This window comes from Mastomys coucha, unplaced genomic scaffold (genome assembly GCF_008632895.1).
Source record: "Mastomys coucha isolate ucsf_1 unplaced genomic scaffold, UCSF_Mcou_1 pScaffold4, whole genome shotgun sequence".
Taxonomy (NCBI): Eukaryota; Metazoa; Chordata; class Mammalia; order Rodentia; family Muridae; genus Mastomys; species Mastomys coucha.
This window is the reverse complement of record NW_022196910.1, coordinates 55,407,030-55,424,482: the sequence shown is the minus strand read 5'-3', so window position 1 is coordinate 55,424,482 and position 17,453 is coordinate 55,407,030. Positions and strand designations below refer to the sequence as shown.

The window sequence follows — 17,453 nt, the reverse complement described above, 5'->3', positions numbered from 1 at the left end:
TGGTGGCGCACACCTTTAATCCCAGCACTTGGGAGGCAGAGGCAGGCAGATTTCTGAGTTTGAGGCCATACAGAATGAGTTCCAGGACAGCCAGAAGTATACAGAGAAACCTTGTCTCAAAAAACCAAAAATAAATAAATAAATAAATAAATAAATAAAACTTATTTATCTATTTTATGTAAGTACACTGTAGCTGTCTTCAGACACACCAGAAAGAGGGCATTGGATCCCATTGCAGATGGTTGTGAGCCACCATGTGGTTACTGGGAATTGAACTCAGGACCTCTGGAAGAGCAGTCAGTGCTCTTAACCACTGAGCCATCTCTCCAGTTGATGAATTCTTAATTCACGGCAGGCACTTTGGAGAAACAGCTCAGTGAAGTGTTTGCCCGGCAAGCATGAGGACCCAAGACCTGCATTTGATCCACAGACCCCACACAGAAAACTATAAAAATAGTAGCACTGGCTTTTAATCCCAGATTGGTGGGGGTGGGGACAGGTAAGCCCCTGGGCTTGATAGATTGTGACACCCGAAACTGTCCTCTGGCCACCACAGGCACACATACAAATGTGTACCTGTGCAAACAGAGGCAACATGTGTACACACATGAACATGCAGACACTCATTTAAATGCAGCTTGTCCATTCTAGCCCTAAAACTGAAGCATTTAGCAGTTTGCTACACTGTGCCCTAATAAGATGTCTGGCTGGGAGTACTTTACTACATGTATTTAGTCATAATAGAATTACCTTCGAAGGGCTGAGACATCTCCACTATATGCAGCAAATAACAGGTTCACCACGGTCTTGTTCTGAAACATACATTGCACCCACATGAGATCAACTGTGGCTGTGAATCCACCCATGCCCAGCTCTACCCTGTGACCCGCCTCCATGGACTCTTCACCAAGGCCACTGCTGAAGTGTTGTGGAATGTGTGAAGCCTTTCAAAATATCCTCTAAGGCTCCCCGGGTCTTCCTTACCCGAACTTCTCCTCCTTCCCTCCGGGGGTCTAACTTCCGAGCACAGTGCCGCAGGTTGTCATAGTTGTGGAAGTTAAAGAGAGATACCAACTTCTAGAATTAGAAGCCAAAAGGATTGTTTACATCTCCCCTGCCTTTCCTGGGGGCTCACAGTCGCTAAGAACATCCTGCTTACCCCCGACCTCTTCTTGATGAAGCAGTACCAAGTGCCATATGCAAAACACAACTCACCTGGCAGAAACTGATGCCTCTCTGGCTGTTACCCAGCTTGTCTAATGGCGGTGATAAACACATCATCCCCATGACATTGGGGACAACCAGGAGGATGGCTCCTGACACAGCTGACTTGGCCGGCAGGCCCACCTGAGGAACAAGGTGGACTAGTCAAAGTGGTGGCACGGGCAAGGCCACACCCACCTTAGTCTCTGACTGTCTTCTACCTTGTGCATCAATATTAGCGAGCCGGGCGGTGGTGGCGCACGCCTTTAGTCCCAGCACTTGGGAGGCAGAGGCAGGCGGATTTCTGAGTTCGAGGCCAGCCTGGTCTACAGAGTGAGTTCCAGGACAGCCAGGGCTACACAGAGAAACCCTGTCTAGAAAAAAACAAAAAACAAAAAACAAACAAACAAAAAAATACAGTTAGGGAATGCTTGCTGAGACACTCAAGCACTCTGCTGGGTGTTATGTTCAAACCAGGAAGTGCTCTCCAATCTCCCCTTTAAAAAGAGAAATTACCTTTTAACTTTATGTATATGAGTATATGCATGTATACCACATGTGTGCCCAAGGAGGCTAGAAGAGGGCATTGGATCCCCTGGAGCTGAATCTACCATGTAGGTGAGCTGAACCCAGGTCTTCTCCCAAAGCAGCAAGTGTTCTACAGCATAGAGCCATCCATCTCATCCATCTCTCCAGCCCAGGAAATGGCCTCTGGGTCAGCTTCTTAAGGCACCAACTGCTCTTCTGGAGGTCCTGAGTTCAAATCCCAGCAACCACCCATAATGAGATCTGACATCCTCTACTGGTATGTCTGAAGACAGCTACAGTGTATTTATGTATAATCAATCAATCAATCAATCTTTGGGGCAAAGCGAGCAGCGACTGGGAGACATGAAGGCTCACAACCATCTGTACAGCTACAGTGTACTCATATACATAAAATAATAAATAAATAAATCTTAAAAGACAGCTTATCAGGTAAAGGTGTTTGCTGTGCGAGTCTAGCAACCCGAGTTTGCTCCCCAGACCCCATATAAAGGCAGATGGAGAGAAAAACCTTTACAAAGCTGTCCTCTGACCTCCATACATGCACTATCATTCATACATATACACTCATGATAAATACATTTTTAAAATTTAAAAATGGGACTTGGGGGCTGGAGGTATGGCTCAGCACACGTACATGGCAGATCACAATTGTCTGTCAGTTCCAAAAAATTAATACCCTCCTCTGTCCTGTCTGAGCACTGCATGCACATGGTACACAGACATACACACAGGCAAAACACCCATACACATAACTTAAAAATGAATAAAAGTTTTTTTGAGACAGGGTTTCTCAAACCAGAGATTGCCCTGCCTCTGCCTCCCAGGTGCTGGAATTTTAAAATGTATATATATTTTAAAAAGTGGGGAGGTAGCTGGAGAAATGGCTCAATAATTAAGAGCCTGGACTTTTCTTGCAAAGGACCCAAGTTCAATTCCAAGCACCAGACCTGGCAGGCTTACAACTACACGTGAACACCTCTACCCTCAGTGGCCACCTATACTCACCAGTACAAACCCCTTCCAATAATAAAAATAAAACCTTTATAAATACACAAGCAATTACAGGAAGTACGGAAAAGAAAAAAGGACCAGGGTGCCATGAACAGAGGCGGAGCAACCAGGAAAGTCTCCAGGGCTGGGGATGAAGTTTATAGTGTGATCCAGGACTTGCCCAGCATGGGTTTGATCCCCAGTGCCAAATCAAACAAGAGAAAAAGGCCAGGCTAAGTGCATGACTGTCCTTCTAGTACTTTAGAGGATGAGGCAGGAGGATCACTGAGTCCGAGGCTATCCTCAGCTGTACAGTGAGAACCTGTCATGGGGGAACAGAGAAAGAAATCAGCCATGCCTCTCCTTGGAGGTGGTATCTAAGATGGGAGCCAGCTATGTAAAGGGTCTATATATTTGAGGAATGTGATGTATTTGACAAAATCCCTTAAGGATTCTTAGCCTATTTGCCTGGCTAGATGTTTATAAAGGAGGCGAGAAGAAGCCTCACCCCTACCCTCTCCTCTTGGCACTGGAATCACGGCAGACAGCAGGGCTGGGAACACTCACGTGGAAGGCAAACTGGCCTGAGAAGTCATACATGCCACAGGAATGCATGAGGCTGAGGGTGTTGCGCACGGCTTCAGCACTTAGCACGCTCTCCCCTGTGATGGGGCAGATGCCACCATTGGCAAGAGTGGCCGCCATGACACTACCTGACTCGCAGGTAACCTCCACAGAGCACAACTATGGAGACAAGAGAGGTCAAAGGGCAGTGTGGACTCGGACACAGTAACGCAGAATAACGTTCGTGACATCTAGATCTTTCAACACATTCGGAAAGAACCACTGGAGAGGAGTGTCTACCGTGTAACAGGAGGGCATCTGTTCCCTTGACCCCGGGAGTGTTTGCTTACCTGGAAATAGAGATCAAGGGCAGCCATCATGTCTACTCCCTTAGGGAAGCACTGCAAAGAACAGGGTGAAAGAGTCTCTTCAGGACATAATCTCAAACTGCGGGGGCTTTACACAGCCCAATCTCCTGCCCTTGACCTGGCAGTGGTGAAAGAGTCTCTTCAGGACATAATCTCACACTGCTGGGGCTTCACACAGCCCGATCTCCTGCCCTTGACCTGGCAGTAGAACTCTCAGGGACTTTCTCTATGGCCCCTCTCACTTACCTTCTTTTCCTTGAGGTAATAGCCAATGGCATAATTCCGATCCCCAGTCTCCTTCTCTGACTGGAACCTGAAGCAAATACCAAGTTTAGTGCTTGAAGCTTAAGGGGTGGGTCGGGAGAAAAGAAGGACGGCATCATTCCTAGGATACAGAATTCTATTGCCTGTGTCAGACTGAAAGCCGTGCCTTTGCATTCTCAGAGTATTAGTGGGAACTTCTGAACCTGAGCAAATACCTGTTGTAGCTTTGTGGTTAAATGTAAACAAGCAGAAACCAAATCTACCCAAAGCTGTCTAGTCGCTCTGTTTAGGAAATCTGGCAAGGTGTTCGGCTCTGAGTCTTGGGCCTCAGCACGAGCTAGCATGCTGCCTTTCTCATTACATGGTAATTGGACATGGGACACTATTTCTCCAAGTAAAGAAAAGTCAATGAAGAAGCTCAGAGGAGGCTGGGAGACCAATATTCCCTTCGAATTTCTCCCTATGATGTTATATATTCCTTTTTCTCTTCCCTCCTTGCCTTCCCCACCAAGCACACACATACCCAACAGTGCAACCTACTCAGCCAATCCCTAAACAGAGTCTTACGTGGCATTGCTGAACCCCATGAATTCATTCCCGGCCATCTTGTTCAGATACTGTAACACCTGGAAGAGAAGAGGGGCAAGAGACACATCTTTAGACTACGGATACCTAGCAACCACACCCAGCTGAGAAGGCACTCAGAACCTCTCTTTGCCCAGGAGAGAAGACACTTTAAGAGGCTGAAGCCTGCCGTCCCCGTCCCCACTTCCTCTGGAGACAGCCGTCGCAGCTGTGTAGACAGCATGCCATGGAGAAAGGCAGTAAAGAGTTGAGTGTGAGGAACTTACAAAATCGAACTTCTCTGCTTTGTTACAGTCCATCTGCACAGAAGGAGAGGGGAAGCAATCAGTATTCCAGGCCCGGGAGGATGGCACACAGGAGGGGCAGGAGGGCTTAGCGGAGGTTAGACAAGCCTTGCTCCTGAGAATGGTACATTTTACAAGGTCTTTTGTTTACTCTGAGACAGGCCTGAGTTGTCCAGGCACTCCAGGAACTGTGGCTGAGAGCCCCTCTGGCCTGGAGTAGCTGATGTTATAGGCATGGGATCTTTCTTGTCTAAGTGGCTGAGACTTTTCTGCATGCAGCTTTATGTAGTCTAGTGATAGAGAAATCCAGGTCACCAGCCTGAGTGCTGATGCACACCTACAATCCCAGCTTTTGGGAGGTTGAGGCAGGAGGATTGTTGAAGCAAAATGTAAACTACCAAGGAATAAGGGTTCAGATAACCTCACCCCATCTACCTGCCTCTCCTCTCTGCCAGCTCATGCCTTCTGTCTCCAAATTCCACCCTGCTATGATTACTACTATCCATTTTATTTATTTTTTTACTTTTAAATAGAGGCCTTCAGGGCTATATAGAGAAACCCTGTCTTGAAAAAAAAAAAAAATGGGCTGATGAGATGGCTCAGTGGTTCTGCTCTTCCAGATGTCCTGAGTTCAAACCCCATCAACCACATGGTGGCTCACAACCATCTGTAATGAGATTTGACGCTCTCTTCTGGTGTATCTGAAGACAGCTACAGTGTACTTACATATAGCAATAAAATAAATCTTAAAAAAAAAAAAAGAGGCCTATGTATCCCAGACTAGCCTTGAACTTATGAAAAAATTTTTTTATATATATGAAACAGTGTAGATGTTTTCAGACACACCAGAAGAGGGCATCAGATCCCATTACAGATGGCTGTGAGCCACCATGTAGTTGCTGGGAATTGTACTCAGGACCTCTAGAAAGAGCAATCAGTATTCTTAACCACTGAGCCATCTCTCCAGCCCCAGAACTTCTGGGTTCTGGCATTATAGGCATGTGCTACCATGCCTATACACCCATTCTCTATGCCCCATTCTCTAACCTCACTCTAACTTATATCTGATTCCCAGATCCTCTGTGACAGAAATGGAATGTGTCTGCTGAATATTCAGTTATATTGATGAACGATTTTTCTTTCTACTACCAGGATTGAAACTAAGACCTCAGGTATGCTGGTCAAATGCTCTGTCACCGAGCTTCATCCCCAGATATATTGATAATGAAACAAAAACTATTTCTTTTTATCTGTGCCAGAGATTGAAGTGCCTAGGGTCTCCATACTGGTGGAGCCAATGTTCTGCCCAAATGTTCTTCATCCCCAGCTCTGGGGCTAAAGACTTTTAGATGACTCAGAAGAAAATGAGATGAGGCAGGTCCCAAAGATAGGACTGCAGACAGGACTCCCCAAAATAGGAAGGTATGCTTGCCTTACTGAGAGCACGAGATCACACACACCAGGCTCACTTTGGAGTCAACACTCCAGGACTCTGACACCTGAGTTCCTAGGGGGAAGGGTTCCTAACACCACCTTCCTCAGGAGGGGCCGTGATTGGCCCCAGAGCGTCGCTGCCCACACTGCTCCTGAGTTCTTGCTCAAGCTCTGGGAGACCTGCAGCTGATGGGCCTGTTGAACACCCCTTGCTCAAGGCCAACTCACAGCTCCAGGTGACGTGAATGACTGCCCTGGACTGGCCATTCACCCTTCTGTCAGCGTATCTCTCACCCAGGAGTGGCCAATCAATGCCTAATGGTGTTGTCCTCCCCCTGCCTTTGGCATTTGGCTCTTAGTCCTAGGCAGAGGTCATGACCTGCTCATGGAACTCTGTGAGGGGGCAGGGAGCAGATGGGGTGAGGGATGTGGCAGCCGTCACTAACATCCACAGCTTATAGCACAGGTCTTCCTGACCGTGCCTCTTATTAACTCTCAAATAAATGACTCAGGGCCCCCCCAACCCCTGCCAGTCTGCCTGGAGAGCTGAGCAGATACGGGGGTGTAGGGATAAGGGGAGTTGAGAGAATATTACCTTTCAGAAGCTTAGAAGGGCACTGACCTTGATCAGAGAGCTGACCACAATGGCACCAGCATTGACCATGGGATTATGGGGGATTCCTGGGGAAATACAAAGCACTCAGTCTTGTCAGTCACCGACTCTGCACTGTTCCCACTCAGAAGATAATCGGGGTTGGGTCCAGTTAAAGGCTAAGACATGTGGCCGGGCAGCGGAGGCATACGCCTTTAGTCCCAGCACTTGGGAGGCAGAAACAGGCGGATTTCTGAGTTCGAGGCCAGCCTGGTCTACAGAGTAAATTCCAGGACAGCCAGGGTTCTACAGAAAAACCCTGTCTCGAAAACCAAAAAAACCAAAAAAAAACAAAAAAACAAGAAACAAAAAGCAAAAACAAAAACAAAAAAGGCTAAAATGTAAAGGAGGAGGTGAGGCCCAGAGCTCAGGAGAAGGCAGGTATGAACTTGAGTCCTGGAGATGCTCACCTTCCTCATTGAGGGAGAGTTTGTTATAGCGCAGACCACTGGGTTCCTTGCCCACAAACTTGTGCACGTAGTCAGTGCCTAAAGTGCTCACAGAGATGGCGTAAGTGAGGGGCTTGACACAGGACTGCAGGCAGAAAGGGATCTTCGTGTGACCCACAGAGTGCCTGAAGACAGACAGGTACCATTAAAGGCTTTTCCTTTACTTTGTTCCACACCCATGCCCTGGAGCTCCTGCCTCTTGCCCAGCATCTCTGTTTCTTTGTTCCTTTGTTTGTTTGTGAGACAGAGTCTATCTGTAGAGCCCTGGCTGTCCTGGGACTCAGTATGACACCAGGCTGGCCTCAAACTCACAGAGATCCTCCTGCCCCTGCCTCCTGAGATTAAAGGTATGCACTACAAGGTCTGGCATCACCCAGCATCTTACCGCTGCCCATCCACAGTGCACAGGGAGACACCCCAAAGGTCTGGGTTTGACTTGGCCAGCTGAGGGATGTAGGCTGCCACCTGGGCATAAACGGGTAGAGAAAAGGGAGACAGGTGACTATGGAGAACAACACAGCTGTACTCAGGGTCAGAAATTTTTACCTAAAAAGTTAAACTCTGTCCCCTTGCATGGCAAATGGATTCCCTTTTGTGTACTACTGCTAGAAACAACCAAACCCTGGCAACCTTACATCTCTGTAGTCCAAACAGTAGAGCCCATGAAATATTAAAAAATGGCAATTCTAGGACTGGGTTCTCAGGTTCAGTCCCTGTAAGTCTCCTTGAAGGCGGGACTGAATCTCTTTACTTTGATGAAAACACATGAAACTATATCCTCAACTTTAGAGGCTCTGCTCATCCACCACTGAATTCTCAGCCCCAAGACTGAGAAGCACTGTTTCTGGCCCAGAGCCCTCACCCTCCCTCATTCCCTTGGCCCTCACTTTGCCTCCAGTGAGCTCTTTGGCATCCTCAAATATGCGATCCACATGGCCTGTGAACTCCTCAAAGTCAGGAATGACAAACTTCTTTCGGAATGCCTGAGTCAGGAGCACAATGTTGCTGCTCACACACCTGCATCCCAGATATGAGTGTGTTAGGAGCTGAAGAGACACAGCTGGGACTCACTTGGGGATAAAGATGGCTGAAATGTGCATCTGGTTTTGGACTAGCAGTCATGTGATTTTTGTCATATCATTTTATCTACCTAGGTTTAAAGTTCCTAACCTTTAAAATGATATGTTCTAAAGACATGGGAAGATGTCTCAAAACATTCTGAGAAAAATATTAAATCAGAATAACCGTAGCTATGGCCTTTGGCATTGAGAAGTCCTAATGTATACAGTCATATATGTATGAGGATACAAGGACATCTTCTAGAAGCTACTAACAAAATGAAGGGCTGAACTGTTGAATTCCCAAGACATTTCCTCCTACAGAACTGTTTTGGGGGCAATGCTCATTTCTGGGGCTCTCACTTTTGGAAGAGCTCTCGGTCTAAGAGGCCACCACTGCTGGACTCTTGGACCATGCGTTGCATCTTGCTCATGCAGTCCTGGAGCCGTGGGTCTGATGTCTGCAGTCCAGTGGCCTTCAGGGCCTTTGGGGAAAGAAGAGGTCTGGCTAGGTCAGCCAAGGACAGCAATCCATGCCTCAGTGTTCCCCAACAGATACTCAGGTCACTTTACCCCAATTACAACTGGTAGAACAAATTGGTTTTGGAACTTTGAAGGCTAGCAAGTCTCTTGCCACATCTCGTAAAAGGTGTTCTCCTCTGGACTTGGGGGAAGGATGGCATTGGCTCTTCAGCCCAGGCAGCCATTATCCCTCTGTATTTCCCATCCCTGAGTGACAGCCATTAGCCACTGTACACTGTTCAACCATCCTCCTCAAAGGTTCCAGAGACTCTAAGGAATCAAGGTTCTCTGAATAGGCAGACAGCCACTTACTGTGGTGAACTTGTGGATGGGGATACGTTCCTGTCCCTCTGCAATAGTGTAGAAAAGCAGGTCACCAAGTCGAGGCAGCATGCCGCTGTTTGAGGCATCACTGTTTGGGGGAAGAGATGGGAAGGCAGGAGCCTGAGGATGCCCCCCCTCCTGGAACATGGACCTGTCATGGGGTATCATCCTAGGCCTCCTCTTTGAGCCACCTGGCAGATTCTGTGATCCTAACTTTCACCCCAGCTGGAGATGTTGTTAATTTTACTCTCTAGTCCCTTTTAAAAGGAACTCTGAACTTTTTAATCCTTTATTTCAAGCTGCCTTCTAAATCATTCCGCTTCAGATGTCTAGCAAACACTGGAAACAAAGCACATCTGGCATGGTATATGTCTTTCCTTATTTGAGGAATCGGTACAAGATGGAAACACAGAGTCAGTCTGTTCCCACACTCTGCATCTACACTGAGTTGATGACTAACACTGGACAAATTCATCTTCCTATTTTCTCTCAAACACACCCTCTTCTCTCCTGCACAGTATAGTCTACCTCGCTCCCAATTGCTATAGATGGCCCACTTAACATTACTTATCTAGCCGGGCAGTGGTGGCACTCGTCTTTAATCCCAGCACTTGTGAGGCAGAGGCAGGCAGATTTTTGAACTTGATATGTAGTTGATCTTGAACTACCTACATCTTCTAGTGCTAGAACTATACAGGTGTGAAAAGTAGCATATTCGCAGATGTCCACTGCCTTGCCATAAGACGTGTCCAGAATGGGAGCCTATCCCAATAATCCCATAGCTCTTGGGAGGCAGATGTAGGAAGATCAACAAAGACGCCAAGCCAACTAGGTCTCCATAGAAGTTCCAGGCCACTTAATGTTACTACTGGAACCCTGTCTCAAGACAAATAAAGAAAAAAGAGATATGCTTGTAATCCTAGCTCTTCAGAAGTGGAGGCAAGTTCAAGGCCCCACTCACAGAGTTTGAGCCCAGCTTATGCTACATGAGACTTTTTTTTTTTTTTTTGGTTTTTCGAGACAGGGTTTCTCTGTGTAGCTCTGGCTGTCTTGGAACTCACTCTGGAGACCAGGCCTGCCTCTGCTCACCCCCCTCAAGTGCTGGGATTAAAGGTGTGTGCCAACCCCCCCCCCCCACCGTCCCCAGAGGTGCACACCTTCAATCTCAGCATTGGGAAGCACTGAGAAGAAGAGGCAGGAGGATACTTGTCAGTTCAAGGACAGTCTACCGAGTAAGTTTCAGGACAGCCAGGGTTACACAGAGAAAGAAAGAAAAAGTATCAAGTGCTTTTAACTTCTGAGTCATCTCTCTAGCACCTATCACAGTATTCTTTTTAAAAACAATAAAATGAAGCCAAATATTTTGTTTTCAAGTGTTTCCTAAGACCTGTGTATAAGAATGCCCATGTGAGTGCCTGGGATTCACAGATGATCGTGAGCCATCTTGTGCTGTGCTGGAAATCAAACCTAGCTCCTCTGCCAGAGTAACGAGGAGTCTGAAAGGCTAGGTCTCAAACCCGAAACTATAGACTTTTTTTTTTTGGATTTTCGAGACAGGGTTTCTCTGTTTAGCTCTGACTGTCCTGGAACTCCCTCTGTAGACCAGGCTGGCCTGGAACTCAGAAATCCACCTGCCTCTGCCTCCCAAGTGCTGGGATTAAAGGCGTGGGCCACCACCGCCCGGCTTATACTTTTTTTTAAAAGATTTATTTTATTTATTTTATGTGTATGAGTACATTGTAGCTGTACAGATGGCCGTGAGCCACCATGTGGTTGCTGGGATTTGAACTCAGGACCTTCGGAAGAGCAGTCAGTGCTCACACTCTGCTGAGCCATCTCCCCAGCCCAACTATATACTTTTAAATAATCAGAATTACAATGTATTTCCTCTTTGCCAACTTCCTTTACTCTCCAAACAGAAATTTCTCTCCCTCTGTTAACCCTTCTACCCAGGGAGCCAAGGTTCAACAAACAAAAACTTCTGTCACCTACTGCAGTGAATTGTGATGTGTATGGGAGACCCAGGGATGCCTCTAGCTCCCCAACCCGAAGGCCCTGTACAAGGGGGGAAGTGGTATTTGCTTATCCGAACATATTGATTGGTGGTGAGGTAGTTTGCTGTGTCAGTCTGGTTCATTTAATTATGGTGTGCATATGTTTCTAAATATCATTAAGTAGATATGGTAGGGAAAATGGTCCATTTCCTATTCTGGTATTATGAGGCAAGAGCTACGAGGACAACATCTAGCTGGAGGTCTGAGGATAACAAGATTTCATGCTCAGAAAACACTTTCATCTTGTGGGCAGGGAGAAAGCTCAACCACTAAGCATTCCTGGGCAGTGTGTGTGCTGGGGTTCGGGGATACTGACTTCCTGGGTTGAAGATGGTCCCAAAGGGGAAAACCTCTTCAATTTAGAGCGACTGAGTAACATAATAGCTCTGGCTGGTTTAGGAACTGTCTCACGATTTTCCCACTTATGAATAATTAACGCATTCCAAAACCAAGTTGGAAACTTGATTATCAGTGTTTTGCCTGCATATGAGGTATTCCACGGTTAAGCTCTGCTACAAAAAACACTCAGGACACATACGCACAGAAGTGCGCATCACCAATGATGTACACCACACATTACCCACTGACGACACGCAGAAACAAGAAACCCCACACAGTCAGACCCAAGCGCACTTGGACCTGGGACAGGAAGCTGTTCAATATCCACAATATTCCCTAAAATACCGGGACCAGAGAAGAAAGAGAGCCTGGGGATGGGCAGGTGTGCACTCGGCCCTGCACTCAGACACGTGCACCAAGCAACACTCCGCGCCCATCTGCGTTCCCAAATAAGTACGCACCTTGGACAGGCATCATCTCGAAGACCGACCTGCCCAAACGCCCTCCCGGGCGGACAGCACCTGACCGCCCGAGCGCGGCGGACCCAAAGCCCCACATCTAAAGGAAAAGGCATCGCAGGCTAGTGAGCGCGGAGAGGAGATGAGATGCGCTCCCTCTCTGGGGAAGGGGACTCCCAAGGAGCTAGCGAGAACGACAGTGGGAGTGGGAGCCAGCCTGTCCCCTGCCCCTGTCCCTTAAGCCTTACTGATCCGAGTGCTGCGGCTGGTGGCTGTGTGGCGTCCCCCTGCCCTGCGCCGCGGCCTCACCGAGGTAGTACCGAACGCCCCCGCCCAGGAGCGGGCCCGGACTCGGGTGACCCCAGCCTCCCCGCCGACCGTGGCTGCCCGCGCGGCTCAGCGCGTTCTGCAGAGCTCTCACGGAGCGCATGCCCCCGGCGCGCCGCCCGCTCGGCCCGAGCGCTCCAGACGTGCGAGCGGCGGCGAGGAGGGAGGGGCGGAAGAGTGGCGGGCGAAACTAGGAGCGGAGGAGCAGTCCCCGGGCCAGCCGAGTCTGCCCGAGGAAGGGCTGGCCCGGTGGGAGGGGTTGGTGCCCGGGGAGGGGCCAGTCCGGGGCGACTCGGACCCGGCAGGTACAACCATAGCCCCTTCACGACCTCCAGCTATGAGCGCCACGGGTTCGATTGAGGAGAAGCTGGAGGCGGCTGGGCGGGGAGAGGGCGTGGTCAGGAGTCAAAATGGACAGGGACGGCGTCCAATCACTGAGCAGGAGGAACGCTGAGAGGCGGGGAAAGGCCCGAGAGGCTGGGGCCGTCCTGACACCCGCAAGCGTCCGCGCTGTGGAGCAGACCGGCCTCTGCGCAGTCGGAGTTCGTGGAAACGAGCCAGGGTTGGAGAGGACGGTGCGCTCTGGTGCAGATGAAAACGCTACTTTGAAAGAAAGATGAGAGCGAGCGGGATGCGGGATCCACGTAGTGACGTCACTTTCCACGTTCAAAGGCCAGGGGTGGCCGGTGCGCACTTACAGACTGCGGACTGCAAACACCCTGGTCACGGACGGGCGCTGGCGGTGAGTGGACAGAAAGCCGGTCCAGAAACAGCCCGCCGCGCATCAATGCTGGGCGTCACGGAGCCCAGGTTCTTAGGTCATTTGGTGGCTGCGGAGGACGTATACTCTCTCTAAAGTTCTCTCTAAAGTTCACGCATTAAAGTAAGACTGAACTTTTTGTAATTGTCGTTTTAGAGACAGGGCTTTGAGATATAGCCCTTGTTGCCTTAGCACTCAGTTTGTAGCCCGTGCTGGCCTTGAATTCGTGGCCAACTTTCTACCTCAACTTCTCAAATGCTAGGATTGCAGGTGTGTGCAACACACCACACACACAGGACAAAAAAAGCAAAGAAACACAAAACATGTACGTGCTCCCCCGATCTTATTTATTTTTAAGACCGGGCCTCTCCATATCTCCTAGAACTCACTAGGTAGACCGGCCTGACCTCAAAACTCACACAGATCTGCCTACTTCAGGCTCCAGAGTGCTGGGATTAAAGGTGTGTTCCTGGTTTGTCGTCTGTTTTGATCACTCACCCGAAGCGTTATCCTGAGTGGAGAAAATGCACAAAATTTAGGAGAATTAAAGCTGTGGTGGTCAGCACTCCTGGAGTCCCAGCACCTGGGTTGTAGAGACAGGCGTAGAGACAGGCGGGTCAGTTAGTTCAAGGTCATCTGCAACAGAGTCCAAGGCCAGTGTGGGCTGCCAGAGTTTTCACTCACGTGACCACAGCTTCTCACAGCACTTTGGCTTAGTAGGAATTATATTAACAGCTATTATTGAGTGTATATGCTATGCCAACCAGTTTATCTCTCCCTAGGAGTGGGCTATGAAGCAGTTACTAGAGTTGGTTTGAAGAGAGGAAACGAATTAGAATCCAGTCACCTAGTTGAGTAGAGGTGCTTGCTGGTTCCCAAGCCTGACTACCTGCATCTGACCTCTGGAGCCCACATAGTAGGAGGAGACTCAGATGATGGCACTCATGACCCCCCACCCCCAGATAAATACTTTTTTTTTTTTTTTTTTGGTTTTTCGAGACAGGGTTTCTCTGTGTAGCCCTGGTTGTCCTGGAACTCACTCTGTAGACCAGGCTGGCCTTGATCTCAGAAATCCACCTGCCTCTACTTCCCAAGTGCTGGGATTAAAGGCTTGTACCACCACTGCCCAGCTGATAAATACATTTTTTTAAGATAAGTGTTTAAAAGAAAGTTAAGTGAGGGCCGGGCAGTGGTCTACAGAGTGAGTTCCAGGACAGCCAAGGCTAAACAGGGAAACCCTGTCTCAAAAACCAAAAAAAAAAAAAAAAAAAAAAGAAAGTTAAGTGGGCTGGATCAAGCCAGGCCATAGCAAGCAGGGCTGGAGAGAGAAGAAAAAGTGTCTGAAGACAGATATAGTGTACTTACATATAATAAATAAATAAATTAATTAATTAATTTAAAAAATGAAGACTATTGGCATAAGATAACCTAGAGCCAGAAATTAGACAAAAACCTCTGATTACATGCTTTCTCCTCCACAAAGCCTCCCTCTAAATTGACAACTGAATTAGCCCTGAAGAAAACTACCTCACTTTTTTTTTCTTTTTTTGGTTTTTTTCCAGACAGGGTTTTCTCTGTGTAGTCCTGGCTGTCCTGGAACTCACTCTGTAGACCAGAAATCCTCCTGCCTCTGCCTCCCAAGTGCTGGCAGTGCGCCACCACCGCCCTGCTAACCACCTCACTTTTATTTTTTTAAAGATTTATTTATTTATTATATGTAAGTACACTGTAGCTGTCTTCAGACACCTCAGAAGAGGGCGTCAGATCTCATTACCGATGGCTATGAGCCACCATGTGGTTGCTGAGATTTGAACTTTTGAACTCAGGACCTGTGGAAGAACAGTCAGTGCTCTTAACCGCTGAGCCATCTCTCCAGCCCAGCACCCCACTTTGAAAAGAGGTATTCTATGTTATGGGATAGTACTGGGATCTGTCTCTTGAGCTGCCCAGGCTACGCTACAAAACTTTTAATTTTTGAATTTAAATGACCAAGATCCTGGCTAGGAGTGGTGGCAGTACACCCCTTGTAGATTCCAACATCTGAGAAGCTTAGGCAGGACTGGAGTGCAAGAAGCTAGATGAGGCTGTGCAAAGAGACCTTGCCACAAATAAAATGTAACTATGGGAGAATAAACATGGAAGCCATGCTTCTGTGTTCACTAGAGCAGCAGCTTTTGCCTTACCGTTTGGAGGGCATGCTTAGTTTGAAACCAGGTGGCCCTTCTGTTTGACTTTCTGCCTGTTAGCGGTCCCCTATATGGTTTTGAAGACTCCCGTAGGGAGACCCTCACTCCGAGTCTCGGGAGTATGCGCACCCAAGGAAACACGAGAGACCATCTCCATGCAAACACACGAGGCAGTTTAATTTCAGAGCTCCGGGTTGACACGCATCTCATGAAAGAGACAGAGGAATTTACCCTGAGGCTCAGGGGTTAGGGGTTTATATAGGGAAAAGGCCTGGGGGAACTGGGGAATCAGCGTGGGTGGCTATACATGATTGGCTAATTCAAATATCAGCTATTGTACATGCAGATCAGAGGGGGAATTCTTAAGGTTGGTGCTAATCTGAGTCAACAGCATCTGGCTGACCTCAAACCATATCTAAGAGGACCAGACAGCCCATTATTCAGTCGGGTTTGCTCAGACATGTCCTTGCATGCTTGGGCCCACCCGGACATATCCTTGCATGCTTTCTCTTATCTTTATGGTCCATATCTTTTTGGCCTGTCTGGACATGCCCGGGCTTGATCCACAGTGTTTTTCTCAGGCTTGTAACTCGTTAATTAGCTAGCATAGGCTTTAGACTTAATTTTCTTTCAGTTTATCTGCTGTCTTATCCAGAGCACTTCTTCTAATTCAGTCTACAGTTTGCTGCCCTGCTCCTGACTTTGCCAGCAAAGCAAACTTTTGCTTTCTAGATAGGGTGTCCCCAGAAGCAACCTTGAACTTGTTGTCCAAGATGCCCTTAACCCTCCTGATCCTCCTGCTTCTACCTCAAGTGCAAGGATTACAGACCTAAGGCCCCTGCCCCAGCTTCCTTCCAGGCTAGGGACTGAACCAAAGGGTTCTTGCTAGGTTAGTACTATACCAACTCCATGGTTTTGGTTTATGAGATGGGGACTGGTTATATTGCTGGACTCAAATTTGCTGCCTCCAGCCTTAGTCTCCTGAGTGGCTGAGATTACACATATCTGTGACACCACACCTCAATTAAGAGTCTCTCAAATACTCAGTATAAATAATTCAGCATTACTTGTAAGTGTGTGTGTGTTTGTGTGTGTGTATGTGTGTGTGTGTGAGAGAGAGAGAAAGAGAGCAAGCAAGCTAATGCATACATGGAGAACAAAAGGTATCTTTCTCAATGAATCTCTACCTAGTCTTTTTTTTTTTAAGATTTATTTATTTATTATATGTAAGTACACTGTAGCTGTCTTCAGACACACCAGAAGAGGGCATCAGATTTCATTACAAATGGTTGTGAGCCATCATGTGGTTGCTGGAATTTGAACTCAGGACCTCTGGAAGAACAGTCAGTGCTCTTAACCTCTGAGCCATCTCTTCAGGCCCTCTCCCCTGTTGCCTAGTCTGTTTTCTAAAGTTGTTTGTTTTTGTTTTGTTTTGTTCTTTTAAAGATTTATTTTATTTATTTTATGTGTATGAGTACACTGTAGCTGTACAGATGGCCATGAGCTGTCATGTGTGTGGCTGCTGGGAATTGAACTCAGGACCTCTGCCGGCCCTGCTCTCTCCTGCCCCGCTAGCTCAGTCTGGCCCCACTCGCTCCAGCGAAATTCACTGTAGCTGTCTTCAGACTCACCAGAAGAGGGTGTCTAATCTAATTATGGGTGGTTGTAAGCCACCATGTAGCTGCTGGGATTTGAACCTTCGGAAGAGCAGTCAGTGCTCTTACCCGCTGAGCCATCTCAACAGTCCTTGTTTTTGTTTTTGTTTTTTTGATTTTTTTGAGACAGGGTTTCTCTGTGTAGCCCTGGCTGTCCTAGTACTCACTCTGTAGACCAGGCTGGCCTCGAACTCAGAAATCTGCCTGCCTCTGCCACCACCACCCGGCCTTGTTTTTGTTTTTTTAGATAGGGTCTCATTCTGTAACCCAGGCTGGCCTGGAACCCACCTTCCTGTGCCTCCTAAGTGCTGGTATTAAAGGTGTGTGCCACTATGCCATCATGCCTGGTTTTTCCCTCTTTATTTGTATAGTATTTTGCCCCCCCTTCTCTCTCTCTCTCTCTCTCTCTCTCTCTCTCTCTCTCTCTC

General features: G+C 47.9%; 1 protein-coding gene across 3 annotated transcripts in view; it reads right to left on the bottom strand.

The window, feature by feature from the left end:
- Positions 1-12,613, bottom strand: part of Gls2 (glutaminase 2) — a 14,678-nt gene extending 2,065 nt beyond the window's left edge. Inside the window, exons 1-15 of one of the 3 annotated variants that reach the window (XM_031349962.1) lie at positions 12,346-12,613; positions 9,235-9,334; positions 8,764-8,885; positions 8,230-8,359; positions 7,728-7,807; positions 7,304-7,467; positions 6,864-6,922; positions 4,790-4,822; positions 4,506-4,564; positions 3,921-3,987; positions 3,657-3,707; positions 3,310-3,486; positions 1,216-1,347; positions 985-1,077; positions 751-812 (exon numbers count right to left, since the gene is read on the bottom strand). In XM_031349962.1, the coding sequence (XP_031205822.1) occupies positions 751-812; positions 985-1,077; positions 1,216-1,347; positions 3,310-3,486; positions 3,657-3,707; positions 3,921-3,987; positions 4,506-4,564; positions 4,790-4,822; positions 6,864-6,922; positions 7,304-7,467; positions 7,728-7,807; positions 8,230-8,359; positions 8,764-8,885; positions 9,235-9,334; positions 12,346-12,527 (1,511 nt within the window). In that variant the 5' untranslated portion in view covers positions 12,528-12,613. Of the gene's footprint in view, positions 1-694; positions 813-984; positions 1,078-1,215; positions 1,348-3,309; positions 3,487-3,656; positions 3,708-3,920; positions 3,988-4,505; positions 4,565-4,789; positions 4,823-6,863; positions 6,923-7,303; positions 7,468-7,727; positions 7,808-8,229; positions 8,360-8,763; positions 8,886-9,234; positions 9,335-12,100; positions 12,322-12,345 lie in introns of those variants that run through there. The other 2 variants (XM_031349963.1, XM_031349961.1) reach the window with 2 other exon arrangements.
- Between the last annotated feature and the right edge of the window lie 4,840 nt (positions 12,614-17,453).